The following is a 17,404-nucleotide window of genomic DNA, read 5'->3' as shown; positions in this document are numbered from 1 at the left end:
CTGATCTGTAAGTTTCTAATTTTTTAAAATCTATTGTTAATTAGTATGTTTTCTTTTCTTTCTTCCTAGACAATATAAGTACTTTAGTCATTTTATCTCCATTTACCCCCGTGAGTCTGTTACTGTTTTCTTTTGTTTCTCTTAATTTTTAATTATTTAGCCTTGTTTTTCCCATGTCTTTGGTAATTTTTTAATGGAATTGTATAGAAACATTTTAGAAGTAATTTGAGGCTTAGGAAAAGTTCTCCTCCTCTAATGAGGATTTGTATTTGCTTCTGGCAGGTGTCTAGTGGCAGAAGCAATCCTGAGTCACCTTCGTTCTTCAGTTTTAAGGAGGGAGATGATTTGAAGCTAGACTTTGGTCCCTTTGAGGGCCAGACTATTTTTTGTTTCATCCTTATCCATAGGGAGTAGCCCTTTGATGTTACAACTCAAAAGTGTGGGTCATTTATTAGAGTTCCCCTTCATTGGTAAGCCTGGACTTCAGTTTTTATTCCCTACCTACTATGGGGTTGTCCAGAGCTCTGCCCAGCTTTTCAACTCGCAGCTACTTTCTCTGTAATTGGCACATGCCCCTAAAGGAAGAGTCGCCCAAATGTTAGGCTTATCTCTGAGTTTCCCTTTTCTTCTGGATAACTAGAATAGCGAAGTTGATTTGTTTGGCTGGTTGAAGGAGACTGGCCATTCCAAACTGGAGGAGGAAGACTGAGGATTGAGCAAAGGCCTGGAGACAACTAGCATGGCCCGTGTCTGGGGAACTATTTCAGTGAAGACATGGTTTCTCCAACCAAAGGAGTAGCTTAGGTGGCAGTACAGCACCAGGGCAAGCCAAGGGGGCATTAGGGCTGCTAAGCTCTTTTCCTCATCTCTCCAGTTCCATCATATGAGCAGTTCCCAGACCTGCTTCATGCTAGCCCAGCCATACAAGGACAAGGATTCTGCTGTTACTCAGTTTTTTTAAAAAAGAGGAAGGGTTGACATGGCAGGGGTGAGAAGGCGGGGGCAGGATGCACAGTTGTCATTTTAAGATACCTCTTTAAATTCTTTTCAACGGAGCATAAATTTAGATTACTGAAAAGTCATCCATTAGAGTTCTTTTTTCAAATTCAGCTTTCTGGCCTTGTTGAACATTCAGCTATCTTGATGTGTTGGAATGCTGTTGGCTGCAAATAAGAGGAACGTTGTCTCAAACTGAGTTAAACAATAAGAATATTTGTTATTTCTGATTTCTGCAAGTCCAGAGGTAGAGCAGGCCCTGGAGTTGGTTGATATTGCCCTTCACTTTTGTCATTAAGGACCCAGGTCCTTTCCATTTCCTTGCTGTCATCCTCAGAGTTGGTCTCATCCTAAGGCTAGGAAAAAGGTGGTAGCTGAACTCATCTAGACACTGCAACTTCCAAAGATACAGAGCCTTCACTATGCTTCCTCTCACATGCATTGGCTAAATTTGGTCACAGGCCCATTCCCAAACTGATCACTGGCAAGGAATATTATAATTGGCTTAGACAAAGAGGCAGCAAACTTTCTGTAAAGGGCCGGATATTAAATGTTTTAGGCTTTGTGGACCATGAATACTCTGTCTCTCCTCTTCCCCACTCCCTTTCTCCCATATCTCCTCCTCCACCCCAGATCTACTTCTGAATCAGGCTTTGCAATCTGCTTCTGAAAGGTCACTGTCTTGAAAACCCTGTGGAGCGCAGTTCTACTCTGCAACACACGGGGTCTCCATGAGTATCAGAATCAACTCCATAACAGCTGGCTTGGTTTTTGTTTTTAAGAAACTCTGAATCAGGCCAAGGGGTTTACCTCTCCCTGCTGCTAACCAAAAGGTCACTGGTTTGAACCCACCAGCTGCTCCCTGGGAGAAAGATGTGGCAGTCTGCCTACATAAAGATTACAGCCTTGGAAACCCTGTAAGGCAGTTCTACTCGGTCCTATAGGGTCGCTATGAGTCGGAATCGATGCGCCGGCAATGGGTTGGGTTTCGTTTGGTTTGGTTGAGTCACATGAAGCAGAGATTGATTCCTGAACAAAATAGGGGTTCCATTAAAAGAAAGAAGGAAGGTGGGGCATTGAGTAACAACTACAGCATAGCTACATTGGTTGAAAGAAGAATTTGCAGATGCAAGAAACAGCCAGAAGAGCTGTATGACAACAGAACACCACCCCAGCAAAATTTTTATGTGTGAACCTGGGGGTTTAAAATCAAAATGCCACATTCAAGTTTTCTATACTGAATAGATAGGTTACTGAATAATCAGGAAAAAAAAATTAAGCTAAAAACAAGCCCTCAACACCATCTTTTGGAAATGCTCTAAAGTGAAATTGTGGTGGTAGTTGCACGACCCTGTGAATATGCTAATGAGATCACCACTGAAGTGTTAGTAAGGTTATGATATATGACTTACTTCTCAATAAAGGTGTTTTTTAAAAAACAAAATCTTCTGAACTCCAAACTAAAAAAAAAATGGCTGCTGCTCTTTGGTGCTGGCCCTGTGGGCACTAAGGCACCTTTGGTTGTGTGGCTGGCTTCACGCTTTCCTTAATGGCCTTGGAACTTTTCCCAGAATGGGGATGCTTTTAATGTGACCTGTGTTTTCGGTTTTTGTATTTTTTGGAATTTTTTTTTGCATAGGTACTAAATACTCTTCATGCCATACAAAGTATTTTATAATCAAATGTTTAGAATGCTTAAAGTAAAAGTAAAACTCACACAGAAATAAGAAATTAATGGATATTTTTGCCTTTCACCTCTTTATGTATTTACCCTTTGTATCCATTAGGACTCTTTTCTGTTACAATAGAGGACCCCATTTAAACTGGTTTAAGTCAAAGGGAATCTATCGGTGCAGCGAAGTTCAATGGTAAACGGTCTTCAGGGTGGTCGAAGCCAAGGTGCAGACAGTGCCACTGGGCTTCTTCTGATTCCTCTCTTTCTGCTTCTTGGCTCCATTTCCTCTGGACTGGCTCAGTTCTTAGTCCCAGCAGGTGGAGGACCTTTGTCTGACATGCTGAGCCGAAGTCTCTCATGGGTACTGACCACACCATGTGCCCACCCTTACCCAATCACTGTGTTAAGGGGAGAGCATCATTACTTATACTTGGACCTCATGCTTCACCTTGAGTGCCCCCCAAGGTGCATAGGTTAGGATGGGGGACGTGATGCTTCATCAGAGGAGAATTGGGATCTGTTCCCAGTTGTTAGATGGCAGACATCAGCATATTCCTTCTCCCTTTAGTTGTCCATTTTATTTCTTCTTCAGTTTCTTATGGCTCATTTTTCCTTTTATTCTTTTTAACTAACCTTTGAAAAACAGTCTGAGCTGTTGGTGACAAAGGTTCTGGAAAAAAATTCATTTTAAGGTGAGAGTTGAAAAAGAATATTTAAGCTTGATAACTGAGTGAGAGAACTTCCCTTCAATGAGGACTTTTGTGGTACAGGTAGGTTAAGTGGTTAAGACAAGCTAAAACTTGAAAGTTAAGCAAAAAGTGAGACCTTAAAATGTTTTCTTGTACTTTTATATTGAATCTCACTAATTTGAATCTTGCTTGGGAAACAATAGTAATACTTTAACCTACAACAGAGATATGAGGAGCCGTTCTGAATCCCCTGGTTTTTATGACTTCCAACTAGTTGTCTAACTTTTTTCTATTTTCCTTTGTCAGTGTAAATTTATTTTAATTTGCTGGGTTTTTTTTTTTTTCCAATCCCCCCATTTTCCCCTCCCCCCAGCCTGTGGTAACCACTAATCTTATTTTTGTCTCTATGCATGTGCCTACCTATTCTATTTCATATAAAATGGGATCATAAAATAGTTGTCTTTTGTGCCTGGCATATTTTACTCAGCATAGTGTTTTCAAAGTTCATCCATATATCAGAACTTCATTTGTCTTTAGGACTGAATGCTGTTGCATTGTACGTATGTACCCCATTTTGTTTATCCATGCATCTGTTGACGGACACTTGAGTTGTCTCCACCTTTTGGCAATTGTGAATAATGCCACAGTGAACACTGGTGTACATGTATCTATTTGAGTCCCTGCTTTCAAATCTTTCGGATATATACCTAGGAGTGGAATTGCTAGGTCATATGTAATTCTATGTTTAACTTTTTGAGGAACCCCCAAACTGCACCGTTTTACATTTTCACTAGCAATGGAAGAGTGTTCCAATTTCTCCACATCCTAACTCACACTTGTTAATTTCTGTTTATTTGATAATAGCCATCCTAGTAGGTGTGAAGTAGTATCTCATTGTGGTTTTAATTTGTATTTCCCTAATGACTGATGAGGGAGCCCTCCTGGAGAAGTAGTTAAGCACTCAGCTGAAAACAAGGAAGGTCAGTAGTTTGAACCATCCAGGCTCTGCAGGAGAAAGATGTGACAGTCTACTTCTGTAAAGATTTACAGCATTGAGAACCCTATGAGGCAGTTCTGCTCTATCCTGTAGGGTTGCTATGAGTTGGAACCGATTCGATGGCAGTGGGTAATGACTGATGATGTTGAGCAAATTTTCATGTGCTTATTGGCCATTTATTTATCTTCTTTGGAGAAATGTCTATCCAAGTCCTTTGCCCCCTTTTTAATTGGGTTGTCTTTTTTTGTTGTTGAGTTGTAGGAGCTGTTTATGTATTCTGGATATTAAACCCTTATCAGATACATGGTTTCCACATGTTTTCCACATTCTGTAGGTTGTCTTTTTTTGCTGGTCATTTTGATGGACCAGAAGTGTGTTTGAATCTACTGCTTCAAACAATGCTAGATTTGTTTTCTTTACTGCAGTATTTGATTCTTAGATATATTCCAGTAGGATTATTCTGTAATGGAATAAGGTAGTCTTTTCTGTAGGAAAATGAATCTTTGTAATTTTCAGAACTTTCTCAAAATCATTTTATTAAAACTTTGGTACTGGCTATAACTTGCCTACTAGAAGAACAAAATGAATGAAACCATACCAAATGAATAGTAATGGAAAATGTGGAAGCAGCTGATCTTGTTAGCTTTGACGGATTGTTTTTTATCATAGACATATGTACTAGTGATTTGGTTTTTATGTAGCATACATATAGTTATTGTCTGCTAGTAAAATTTTTTTTTTTTATTTTTATGATGAAATATACTGGTACTTCATGGTATTTTGCAAAATGTTCTATGACTTCCAGGTGTTCTGCTCCCTTAAACATTGAAAACCACTACTTTCTGGGACAACCAGATCCCTAAAAGAATTTCTAGTATTGGGCCATGTGACTGACTGGTGGTCCATATGGATCAGTTGTGCTGTATATTACCCAGACGTGTACTGGGTATGGTTGTTTCAGCAACATTATGATGTCTACAGTCATGAGCACACTTGGAATTGGTTTCTACAGTTTTGAAAAGTCTACTTACCCAGAATTGGGGATGTGCTTGTCTGAAGTCGCCTGCTCTCTGACACTCACAAAAGCATCCTTTTCACCTGGTTCCCATAGTCTACCCAGGGGGACCAGTTAGCTTTTATTGTTCCCTTGCTTGCATACTCCCTAGTTAATTCATTTATTCATTCATGATGGTGTTTTGTGATTGCCTACTTTCTTGTTTCTTCTTTTCGTTTCTAGCTTCCTTTTAGAATTTTCTTAGGTGAATGAGCATTTGAAAAAGTTGATTCAGCTTCTTCAGGTTAATACAGTATTGACTCTCTGAAGGTCCCATTATCAAACCAGCACAATCCTTTGAGCTGTCTCATATTTCATTTCTACTATATTCATACAGCTGGAGGCAAAGGTTAATAGCCAAGTATTCAGCCCCTTTCCTGCTGGTGCCCTTCTGGGTGAGTACTGCCGTTCGCATTTCATTGTCACCATGGAGGTAGACCTAGACACTGAGTCAGAATCCAGGAGGGACCTCCCTACTCATCTGAGTTTCCCCTCAGTGGACGGTGCCCCTGCACTGGTCCCCGTTCCTTTTCATCAGATTGAATCGGCCTCCAGGGAGACTCACTTATCCTGGTGAAGTGATGTCATAACTTATTCAGGGTCTTAAGGTTGCCTGAGTCCTCAGTAGCCCACCCCGACCCCTATTCCATCGTGCCCTCTGTTTTCCCTTCGCCCAGGATCTCCTCACCCTGTGTAACCCTAGCCAGCCTAGTCTGAGCCTCTGATCTCCTCAGATGGATACACACACACACACACACACACACACACACACACACGTACGCACACACGCACGCACGCACACACACATATGAATATTTATATAGGTATATGTGTAAATGTTCATAAGTATTCATAAATATGTGTGTATGTGTATATGTTCATAAATATTCATAAAAATGTGTGTGTGTAGAGAAAGGGGAGACAGACATGAAACAGCAAAGTCTGATGTTTGTTTTAAGGTCTTACATCAGCTATTAAGCCCTAGCAAAGACGATTCTACCATGACAATTTCAGATGCCCCTTTATCAAAAGCACCCTCTAGAGTTTCAGTATAGTGAAACCCGTGAGAGCCAGAACATGATGGGACTGCCTTGTTTTTCCAGATCTGCAAAGTTTTCTGCCTTGGATGAGATGCAGCCTTACCACTTTTCTGTCACTCATTTTAGTGGAAAATATTTGAGTTTTTCTTCTCTGATAGGTTTCTGCCTTACATAGGTTCCGACTTTTCACAGGTTTTACTGTACAATAATGTCTGATGTGTGTGTGTGTGTGTGTATATATATAAAATTATAAATAAATTTAATAGTATTTTAAAAACTATTTCCAAAATACAGGACCTGGCTATATTAAAACGTTTGGAAGGCTTAAAGTTGAGTGATAATGAGACAGTTACCCTTGTGTTCTTTTTTTGTAGCAGGTATTTAAAATAAGATTACTTTGGGTGACTGGCTCCACACACCCTGGAAATCAATCTCGTGCATCTCAGATTGGAGAGTACAGCTAGCACCCTAATGACTAGACTGTGACCCCTCTGCTGACATGCCAGTGCTGATTTACAAGAAACCCAGGGAAGCAAGAGTGAACTTTTCCAGTCTCTACCCTCCCTACAAGGAGGATTTTTATCAACAGGATGCTGAGTTTTGGGATCCATAGAGTTGTCAGAGAGAAAATGGCCTGAGAACATTTATCCACTTCATAAAGGACATCTGTAGCCATCAGTAATGATTTCTGGCTACTGAAAACGTGTGATGGGTTTAGGCTGGTTACTTTTGTTTAAGGATGGAGGAAAACACCTATTTTAAATTCTCCCAGGCCTTCCAACTCCTCATTAAGGAATTTAAAAGAAAAAGAAAAAAGGTGGTGTGAAGTGAGGGGGTAGTTTTGAGAATTAAAATAGAACAGAGTGATTCGGTCTGTTTTGAGGCCAGAGGAGGGAAAAGGCAAGTGTTCTGCTTGTGCAGTCTCTGCTACAATGGAAACCTTAGCACAGACGGACGATACCCTACAAAATGTAGCCCATAATTCAAGCTGTCAGTGTAATCATGCTGTTTCCAGGTAAAGAGAAGGAGCCCTTGTTTCCTGGTGAAGAGAAGGGGCTGTTGTTTGCTGACCCCTGATCCATAGCCTGCTGCAGGCCGTCCTGTCTGTCTGCCTTTGTGTTGGTGTCCTGTCCCCGCTCCTTTTTGGCATTGTGCTCCCTTCAAGTGGCCCCCTGGAAGGGACCACCCAGGGGGCTGCACAATGAGGACCGAGGTAGCCACCAAAACATAGGTTTTGTAAGACAGCTCCGTTAAAAGAAAAATACTGTTTATGTGTGTGTTTGTCCTTCCTACAACCGTTTTGTGTGGCAGACAAAACCCCCTTATGCAGACTGCACTGTGGCTGCACATACAGCTGTGCCAGCCATCCAGGGTCGGGCTGGAGACAGTCCTTCCAGTTTATTTCCCCAGGACACTAATTCTTGATGCGATTTACATTTATACACTTGGATTTATGGTCAGGAGATTTGATATCAAAGGAAACAAATTGTACTGGCCTTATCAAACTGTTTATCAACAGTCCTCTGAGTTGGTGGCTTGGCATTGCTCTTGGGTGAAATGTGTCTGTAATGCTCCTGAACAAAAGCTAGCAGCTTGGAATTCAGCACTCAATAGCCATTTACACCTCTGTAAAAGGATTAGCAGCAGCCAATCGTTGGACTGTTTAAATCTCAATTTGCATCCGTATAGAGGTGGAGCTTCGGCAGCCTCTGTGGTTCTCAGTTGTGTTTGTGTACCTGTGGGTGGGAGGTCACTAGAGGTTTTCCTTATTGGCGAAGGTGCCAGATTGCCTCCCTGGATGACCGGTAGGCTACACAAATTGAATTAGCACGTCAGGTTTTGAGTGACAGTGGTGCTCTTTGGTTTGTTAGTTATATTTCGTAGTAGCTGTGGTCCTTGAGTGTTTGGTACATGAATGTCTTCTGTTACATCTGTTTTAACTCATAAGCCCTCACTGATCTCAGAATTTTAAATGTTGTTCATTGTAATCAACAAGTTTCCTTGGAAATTAAATGTACGAAGCCAGAACCATAACCTGATAAAGAATGATCTTTTCTATCCAGACCATCAAAACCTTTTTATGTTTCTAACTGCCCTACTGCAAAGAGATGAAATGTTCTTCTCATTTGTATACAGCTGGGTGTCAGATGTTCAGATGCCTCGCATTGCCCACGCTGAGTTCTCATTGTAAGACAGCAACCCTGTTAGCCTAAGCCAGGGGTGTGTGTGTGTGTGTGTGTGTGTGTGTGAGAGAGAGAGAGAGAGATGGGAGGAGTGTGTGTGTGAGAGGAGGGTGTGTGTATGTATGAGATGGGAGGAGAGTGTGTGTGTGTGAGATATGGGAGGAGAGTGTGTGTGAGAGAGATATGGGAGGAGAGTGTGTGTGTGTGTGTGTGTGTGAGAGATATGGGAGGAGAGTGTGTGTGTGCGTGAGAGATGGGAGGAGAGTGTGTGTGAGAGAGATGGGAGGAGAGTGTGTGTATGTGTGAGAGAGATGGGAGGAGAGTGTGTGTATGTGTGAGAGAGATGGAAGGAGAGTGTGTGTGTGTATGTGTATGAGATATGGGAGGAGAGTGTGTGTGTATGTGTATGAGATATGGGAGGAGAGTGTGTGTGTATGAGATATGGGAGGAGAGTGTGTGTGTATGTGTATGAGATGGGAGGAGAGTGTGTGTGTATGTATGTATAGGAGATATGGGAGGAGAGGCTAACTAGATGAGGAGTGTGGTAGGAGGAGAGGGTTATGATTGATCCATAATAAATGGATGAAAATTGATAGAGTTTGGAACGTTTGGTTGGAGTAGAAACAGAAAGTTTTGGAAATTTTAATGTCACCGCATTACCAGTTTAACCATTTCCATCTTAGAGCATTTGTTCATTTATTCAACAAATCTTTATTAAGTGCCCATGCGAGGCACTGTGCTAGCCACTGAAACTAGTGGTGTTGCACTTGGATTGTGTTGGTTCTGGAAGTGGTCGGGATGGGGAGTATAAATCAAAAGGTCCCTGCAGTCTGCATGTTTCCCATGTGAGAGACATGCCAGACAGAAGGGAGGCAGACACACAATTGTTCATAAATAAGTATCACCCTTGTAAGACACAGTGAGGGAACTGAATACATTGGGCTGGAGGGTATCTGGGGAAATGTTTCCAGCATCTTGTTGTTTTGGACCTGCGGAGGAGAGGCAGAGGGGGACAGGCATTCCAGGTGGGCCAACGCGGGGCCTTGGGGGTTTTAAGAAAGCAAGAGCAACTAGGTTATATTTTGTTTTTTGACTTTTGGAAATTGTGAGACAGTGACTGGATCTGTTAGTTCAACTTCAAAGAGGCCCCAAAAAATTATTATGATTTAAAAGATAATTATGGAATAAGAAATCCTGCTCATTTTGTTTCTGTGTGTCTGTACACATGTGCCAAAAGAAAACAAAGGGAAGAAAGAATCCAGAAAGAACTCATCTCAGGTGATTTGTACCTGAAAAAGAATTTTTAGCGTATGAGTTTGACCCACAAGTTTGTTTCCATTCGTTTTTCTTTGGTTTTTGTTTTTCTTCTTTGTTTGTCTGCTTATTTTCAAGGACTACAGAGGGCCACAGACTGCTGCAAGTAAACGGAGTTTAGTGTGAAAAGGCAGTAAGGCAGCCTGGAGCTCCTTATAGAGGACATTGTGTTTTTGTCTGCGTTGGAACCCTCCCTTGCCATGGGGGAGGAGGAAGGAGTTTGGAGGAAGGGAAACGAGGGCTCCCAGGATCAGTACCTGTGAGCTCTCTACCCCTGAGGAAGGAAGGGGGAGCCACACTCTGGAGGAGATGGAGGTTGAGTTTCCCCACAAGTTTTTCTGTGTGCACTGGAATTGGAAACAATTTCCTGCCTTTATGTGTATGGGTGATTCCTAAGTTCTATAGAAGATCCTCTGTGAGTGATGCCATTTTGTTGTTGCTCATTTTGAACTAGTTTCCTTCTCTAAAACATAGTTCTGGATGTGACCAACTACAGTTAATGATTCTTCAGTCTCATTAAAAATACAGAGAAAGTATTTCATAGTTTTTAAAATAACATCTTATAATGCGAATTATGGAAGCGAACTCATCACTACCTATGCTCAGTGATGGCCACGCCATTTGGAGGCCGTTGTTCCCTGAGGAAAGAGACCTGAGAGTGAAGCCTGGGCTGCGGCACCAACAGTCCCCAGGAAGAGGTACCTGCTGGGGTGAAGAAAAGTTTATTTTCTGTAGCACTCATTCAGGGTTATTTTTGCCAAGGAGTAATTCTCAGTTTGCGACACTGAGAGAAAAAATAGCACCTTTTCTCACTATCTCGCTTTTTAAAAAAATCATACCTTAATTCTGAGTGTTCACATTAGCCTGGAGTGAAGCTGTTTTCTTTAAATTATTTCCTAGATTCTATGTGACTGAAAGATGGAAATGAAGCTACAAAGCATTGTTTTTTAATTTTTCAAAAATTAAAATATGCCATTTGTGTTTCTAGGGAGTCCTTGTCATTCAGTGGGTTTGTCTGTTTGGTGGACTTCATAAAGAACAAGGGGATGGGAGGAGCCCAGTGTGTCCAAGTCACAGCCAGTCTTCACGCATTCCCAGGAAAGACTAGGCACGGCTTGCCAGATCATGCCTTTCCAGTTGGAATTATTTTGGTAGGAATATAAATAGACGAAGTGAGGGAAATCCAGGTCTTGAATGTTAAAATCTTTATAGTGCTTTCATAACACATAGTCTTTGATCTTTAACTCATACAGTGTTAGAATTCTTTAGTAGAGTTGTTTTCAGCAAAAGAACTGACAGATACTTTCCAAACTAAAGTCTGGCATCGGGTGGGGAGATCACTCTTATATGTCCTCAGCATGGACCAACTCATCCTGTAGCCAGAGAAGTTTCTGAGTTCATCTAGAGAAAAACAAAAACCAAAACCGTTGCTGTCAAGTTGATTCCGACTCATAGCAGTACTATAGTCAACCGTAAATTCTGTGAGGGCGGTAGTTGTGGCCGTCTTGGTGATCACCCAGTGCTAAGGATGTAGGAAGTCCTGGACTAGAAAAATATATGTATGGTATAACAGCAACCATATAAAAATATACTGTAAAAATAGGTATGTTACATGAATTTCTTTAATCTAAGTTTAAATCATGGCCTCTCATTCAACACATAGTTGTCATTCAGTGCGTGTTCAGCATTGTGCTGAGTGCTGTGCAAAACTTAAAGTAAAACAAAGACTCAGAAATTCAGTTGCTGTTCTCAACCAGTTTCTGGTCTTGTCAAGAAGACTAGGCATACTTGACCATACAGGACAGCGTAGAACTGTCCTGTAAGGTTTCCAAGGAGTGACTCATGGATTCGAACTGCCTGTCTTTTGGTTAGCAGCTGAGCTCTTTAACCACTGTGCATATATGACATAACTAGAAAATAATATAACGTGGGATATTGTCTTTACTAAGTTAAAGGAGTTTAGGGATAAGAAAGATCACTGCGAGTGTGGTAGTCAGGGAAGCTGCTAAAGGGGCACGGAATGTCTAAGTCTGGCGTTTGGACTGATAAGATGGGAAAAGAACAAAAGTTATCTGGTGTTTGCCCTTGCTGGACAGTCAGGCGTTACTGAGTAGTGGCATACTGTGCAGTACTGCAGGGGGTTTGAAGGCGTGGTCCCCCAGAGGCAGGCAACAGGAGTGCGCATTGTCTGAAGCGAATTTAAAGACAGTCATAAAACCACTAAAAGTCAGTTTGCCTTCTCCTAGCACCATTCTTAAGAACATCAGTGATAAAGTACTCCCCATGAAGGCAGGCTGTTCCCACTGTAACACCCCCGACCCACCACCCCATCTTGGTTACCAGCACTAGTGAGTGTGTGCTAAGGTCCACCATTGTCATAGCATTTCAGAGGATATACGGAGACATGAAGGTATGCTCCTTGCCCAGTGATTACAGTCTGGTTTGGGAAGTGAGGCTAAAGGTGCCCTAAACTGAAGATCACACGCTTGTGGTCCTCAAGCCTGACTTGGCCCACAGATGGGTTTTGCTTGTCCAGCACAATGTTTAACCTTCTTTTGAATTAGTTGCCACATCATAAAAATTAGGAGATGTCACATAAAAATAAAGTTTGAAATTGTGGATTTTCAACTTCTTTCGAAAAATGGGAAGATCTCGTATCACTGGGACACACATTCCACAGTGGGAGTGAGCTGAGGGGCAGCTGGCCCTTTGAGGGAGGCACTTGTCTCAGCCCTTAGCCGCCTGTCCCGCCAGCAGCCAGCTCTGCTATCTGTCACCTTCCCTCTGGGGGCTATTTCTCCCCTTCCCTGCCATCCCACCACAGCTCCTCACACTTTGTGCTCTTCACCTGCCGCCTAGAACACAACATCCATCTCCTGGCCAGTTTCAGGGCCTCTGGTCTCTCTGCTCACCAACCCCGTCTATACAGGGCTGCAGGATTAACCCTCTCAAAAACACTGCTTTCAAGAAACCAGCGATGGCTCAGATTCACGCAGTTTATCTTTGTATTCTCTCTGAAGTTTCATATTGAATTTTATTTCCCATTACTGTCCTATCGCCATCAACAACCCCCACCCAACCAAATTTATCTCCTGCACTGTGACCCACCCCCGTCACCCACATTTCCTGTCACCTTTGCCTATGCCACTCTGTAGCTTGAAATGTCATCTCCCCCTCTGTCTAACTCCTGCCTGCCTGGCGGAAATTCCCTTTCCTTAGTCAAGCCTCTGTGACTGCAGGGATCTGTCTCTCTACTGCCTCGTGATTCCTGTCTGATGGCCTGTCCCATACCTCTTACCATTGAATATGTGCTTCCCTCTGCCCTGAAACTGGTTCATCTCTAGCAGACTTTTCTTCTTCTTAAGGGCAGGTGTTATCCTGGGAATAGAGTGGCAACAAGATTAAGTCATCCAGGAAGAACTAGGAACCAGATTTTGCCTAGGCAAAAAGAGGTGTCTGTAGGTCCTGTAAGTCAGCTGGGCCGAGAGTCTGGAAGGTTCTGGGCAGCAGAGTTCAGGAGTGAAAGACCCAACACAAGGTCTGGCCCACAGGGATTAAGAATCCAGGCTTAGAGTTTAGACAAGAGCTATGGACTTCGCAAGGAGCCTGCAGAACCGACAGGAAGGACGAGAGTGAAGAATAGGGCTTGATGCCGGTGAGCCCATTTATATTTCCCCCCAAGTGAAAACATCCTCAGAGTGGGGATGGGCCTGAGCCTGTAGTGGCACCCCCTCACCCTCCAGGAAACAGAGGGGCCGTGCCTCCTTCATCCTTGTTTCAGTGGTCCTGGCACATGGCCCTCAAATAGGTCCAGTAAGCTTAACCAAACTGTAGTAGTAATTTCAAATTGGTAATACTTTACTAATTAATATATGGCTTTAGAAGTTACTTTGTAAGTAATACTCATTTTATTTTTGGGTTATGTGTTGAATAATCCAGCCACACATATATCAGCTCCTTTAAAGCAGCAACACTGTTTGACCTTTCATATCTTCTCCCATAACTTTTGAGAATCATGCTTCCAAAAAAACAGGAAAAGTAGTAACTAATCAATATGTTTGGGAACTACTGTGATACAACCAGAGATCTAACCTAAAGCAGTGGCCAAACTGTCACTCTTCAAGTCATCCGGTAAACTTCGAGTAGATAATGAAGGCTAAAGCCCCCGTTCCATGCTTTCCTGTTCTTATTAAAAACTAAAAAAAAAAAATTACTGCAGTGGGATCTAAATGGAGAAATAATAGTCATTCTTCTGCATTCAGAAATAGAGGACATAACCTGTACTTCAGCCAGCAGTTTTCAATTTCTTAGCACTGACAATTTAAGTAAATTTCATGTGAGTTGTGGAGATCTAATTTTGTTATGATTGACAATATAAAATTAGCCTTTTCTGCTGTTAAGATTATCTAGCATTCCTATCAGTCAGGTGGAATGTGGAATGAGATTGCACAGCTGTGGATTTGAACATCATTAAAGCCATCAAAGAGTTAAAAGTTACTTCCTCTGATGGATTTGAAACAGCCACATATACACAAACAAGTTTTTCAAACTGCCCCATTTTACATCTTTGTTGAGAGACAGTATAGTTGCTGCATTTTTATGTCTAGATTATATTATAGATATATTTCAATAAACCATGAAGAACCACCATAGATTCTAGAAGCTGGCAGTCTGTGCTTAAATAAACATCTCATGCAGCACCTGTTTTATTTTATAGGCTCTGTAATCACACTGACATTCAGACAGAAGAAGACCTTGAAACCTGTGGAACAGCTGTCCTTCACCAGCTTCAGGAACTCTTAGTTGGGGGTGGCAGCAGTGAAAAGCAAGTCAGGTACAACTGTCATGAAATCAATGCCATGATGCGGTGGCCATTCTCATTCCCAAATGCTTCAAACTGAAAGGGATTGCAAAATTGCAAAACAGTAGCCCACGCTGTCAACACAGGGTAGACACTTTCAGTAATCAGTTTCGCTTTTTTATGTACTTCACCATTGTCTTAGTTATCTTAACTGCTGCTATAACAGAAATACCACAAGTGGGTGGCTTTAAGAAACAGAAATTTATTTTCTCACAGTTTAGGAGGCTAGAACTCCGAATTCAGGGTGCCAGCTCTAGGGGAAGGCTTTCTCTCTCTGTCAGCTCGGGGAAGGTCCTTGTTCCTTGGTTCCTTGGTGATCTTCATGGGGTGTGGCATCTATCTTCCCCCATCTTTGCTGGCTCACGTGATTGTTTAATCTCTTTTAAATCTCAATAGAGAGTGATTTAAGGCACATCCTACACTAATACTTTCTCATTAACATAACGAAGAAAACCCATTCCCAGACGGTATTAACCAAAACCAAACCCGTTGCCATCCAACTCATAGCAACCCTATAGAACAGAGTAGATCTGCACCACAGGATTTCCAGGGAGTGGCTGGTGGATTCAAACTGCTGACCTGTTGGTTAGCAGCCAAGCTCTTAACCACTGTGCCACCAGGGTTCCAACCATAGGTGTAGGGGTTAGGATTTATGACACACATGTTTGGGGGACACAATTCAATCCATAACAACTGTCTACTTTTCTGCAAATATATTTCTAATTGTTAAGTAGATTTATCCACTCAATGCCTGCTTCTAACGATGTTTAAGAGATCTGAGTTTGTACATGAACTAAGGGATATATGAAAGGGCTTACTTTTGGGGGTGAGGGAGGGTATATATTTGGCTATTGTATTAGTGTACCTTGGTCGGCACCCCAGGGTATAATCCAGCATAGCCACTAGCTAGAGGAATGTCCTTGGCAGGTCCAAACCTCAGATGGGTTCTTACATTCCCACAGCCATCCTAGTCATATAGGCTTCCAGTCTAGAGCTGGTTATGTAACTCCAGCAGCAGTTCTGCAAGTGTGGTCCCTGGGAAGGCATAGCAACAAGACCTTGGAACTTGTTAGAAACCCATGCTTTCAAGCCTAAACCCAGTGAATCAAAAACTCTGGGAATGGGGTCAGCCATCTAGGTTTTAACGAGCCCTCAGGAAGACGCTGATGATCCCTTGTGTTTGAGAGCCATCATCCCGAGGATATGCCTTAAATGGCCATAAAGCTGGGAAGAGAGAGGGTTAGTTGTTTCCAGCGTAGTTGGCATATGTGAGCCATGAGTCTTGGAGAGTCTTCTGAGGTCAGTCAGAAATCTACTCCACACCCTCTGCCCACCTTCTAGTCAGTCTGAGTCTGTCTTTTTCATGGCCTCAGAAGCTTTGTGGTATCTGGGCTATTGATGTAGTTCTTAGAATTACAAATATCTGTAATATTGGCAATAGTTTAGCCAGTGCTGGCAGTGTTCCGCTGCTATTCATAAGGTTTTCACTGGCCAGTTTTTTCAGAAGTAAACTGCCAGGTCCTTCTACTTGGATCCACAGTGAACACCCATGAAGGAGCAGTGAAGAAATCAAACAACATAGTGCACTGGGAAAATCTGCTGCAAAAGGCCTCTTTAAAGTGTTAAAAAGCAAAGAAGTCACTTTGAGGACTATGGTGTGCCTGACCCAAGCCGTGATATTTTCAGTTGCCTCATGTGCGTGTGAAAGCTGGACAATGAATACGGAAGATCGAAAAAAGAATTGATGCATTTGAATTACATTGTTGCCAGAGAATATTGAATATACCATGGAGGAAGTACAGCCAGAATGCCTCTTAGAAGCAAGGATGGCAAGACTTCACCTCACATACTTAGGACATGTTATCAGGAGGGACCAGTCCCTGGAGAAGGACTTCATGCTTGGTAAAGTGGAGGGTCCGTGAAGAAGAGGAAGACGCTCAATGACGTGTTGACACAGTGGCTGCAACAGTGGGCTCAAGCATAACAGTGATCATGAGTATGGTGCAGGGCTGGGCAGTGTTTGGTTCTGTTGTACGTGGGGCCACTATGAGAACCGACTCACCAGCACCTAACAACAACAGCATCCAGTGCTGCCACCTGATAGGTGCCTGATTCATGTTGCACAAATGTTAGCAGTCTCCTAACCTGACTTTTATTTTGGGGACCAACTGTGTTTCCCTTTATTAAAATGCATCCCCCCGTGTACTAGTAGAAAGCATTGCTCACTCAGGTGTGGTAAGTAGACAAATGTCTGAAAGTCCATCTGAAGGGAACCTTGTTTGGGTGAAAGAGTGAGAGTGGCCTTGGATCTGATTTCACTTACATCTAACATCGTTTCTTTACCTTTAATGTGTGACTTACTGCCTTAGTGATATAAATAAGAATAAGATCATTTTCTTTAGAGGAGAATTCAGCATAAGTCTAGTATATTTTGGATCCCATCAAGGGGTGGAATAGAAGTCAGGATAACATTCTCTAAAAGAACCTTTCACAAGAAGACTTCACCAATAAGATGGTTCTGTTTCATAGACCATGAGACAAGGTTCTCAAGTCCTGAATGTATTTTATATTACTTTCTGCATCTGCACTCATGAG

At 42.2% G+C, this 17,404-nt stretch overlaps 1 protein-coding gene across 3 annotated transcripts in view; it reads left to right on the top strand.

The window, feature by feature from the left end:
* Positions 1-17,404, top strand: part of KIZ (kizuna centrosomal protein) — a 176,680-nt gene that overhangs the window by 88,964 nt on the left and 70,312 nt on the right. For 2 of the 3 annotated variants that reach the window (XR_002824100.1, XM_023731397.1), the window contains exon 7: positions 14,666-14,782. The exons of the other annotated variant lie outside the window; for it this stretch is intronic. Coding sequence is in view for 1 of the 2 variants with exons in the window: in XM_023731397.1 (XP_023587165.1) it covers positions 14,666-14,782 (117 nt within the window). In the remaining variant the exon portion in view is untranslated. The remainder of the gene's footprint in view (positions 1-14,665; positions 14,783-17,404) is intronic. 3 annotated transcript variants of the gene reach the window in all.

This window comes from Trichechus manatus, unplaced genomic scaffold, assembly GCF_000243295.1.
Source record: "Trichechus manatus latirostris isolate Lorelei unplaced genomic scaffold, TriManLat1.0 scaffold00042, whole genome shotgun sequence".
NCBI lineage: Eukaryota > Metazoa > Chordata > Mammalia > Sirenia > Trichechidae > Trichechus > Trichechus manatus.
Note: the sequence above shows the minus strand (reverse complement) of the source record. Positions and strands in the feature narration are given on the sequence as shown.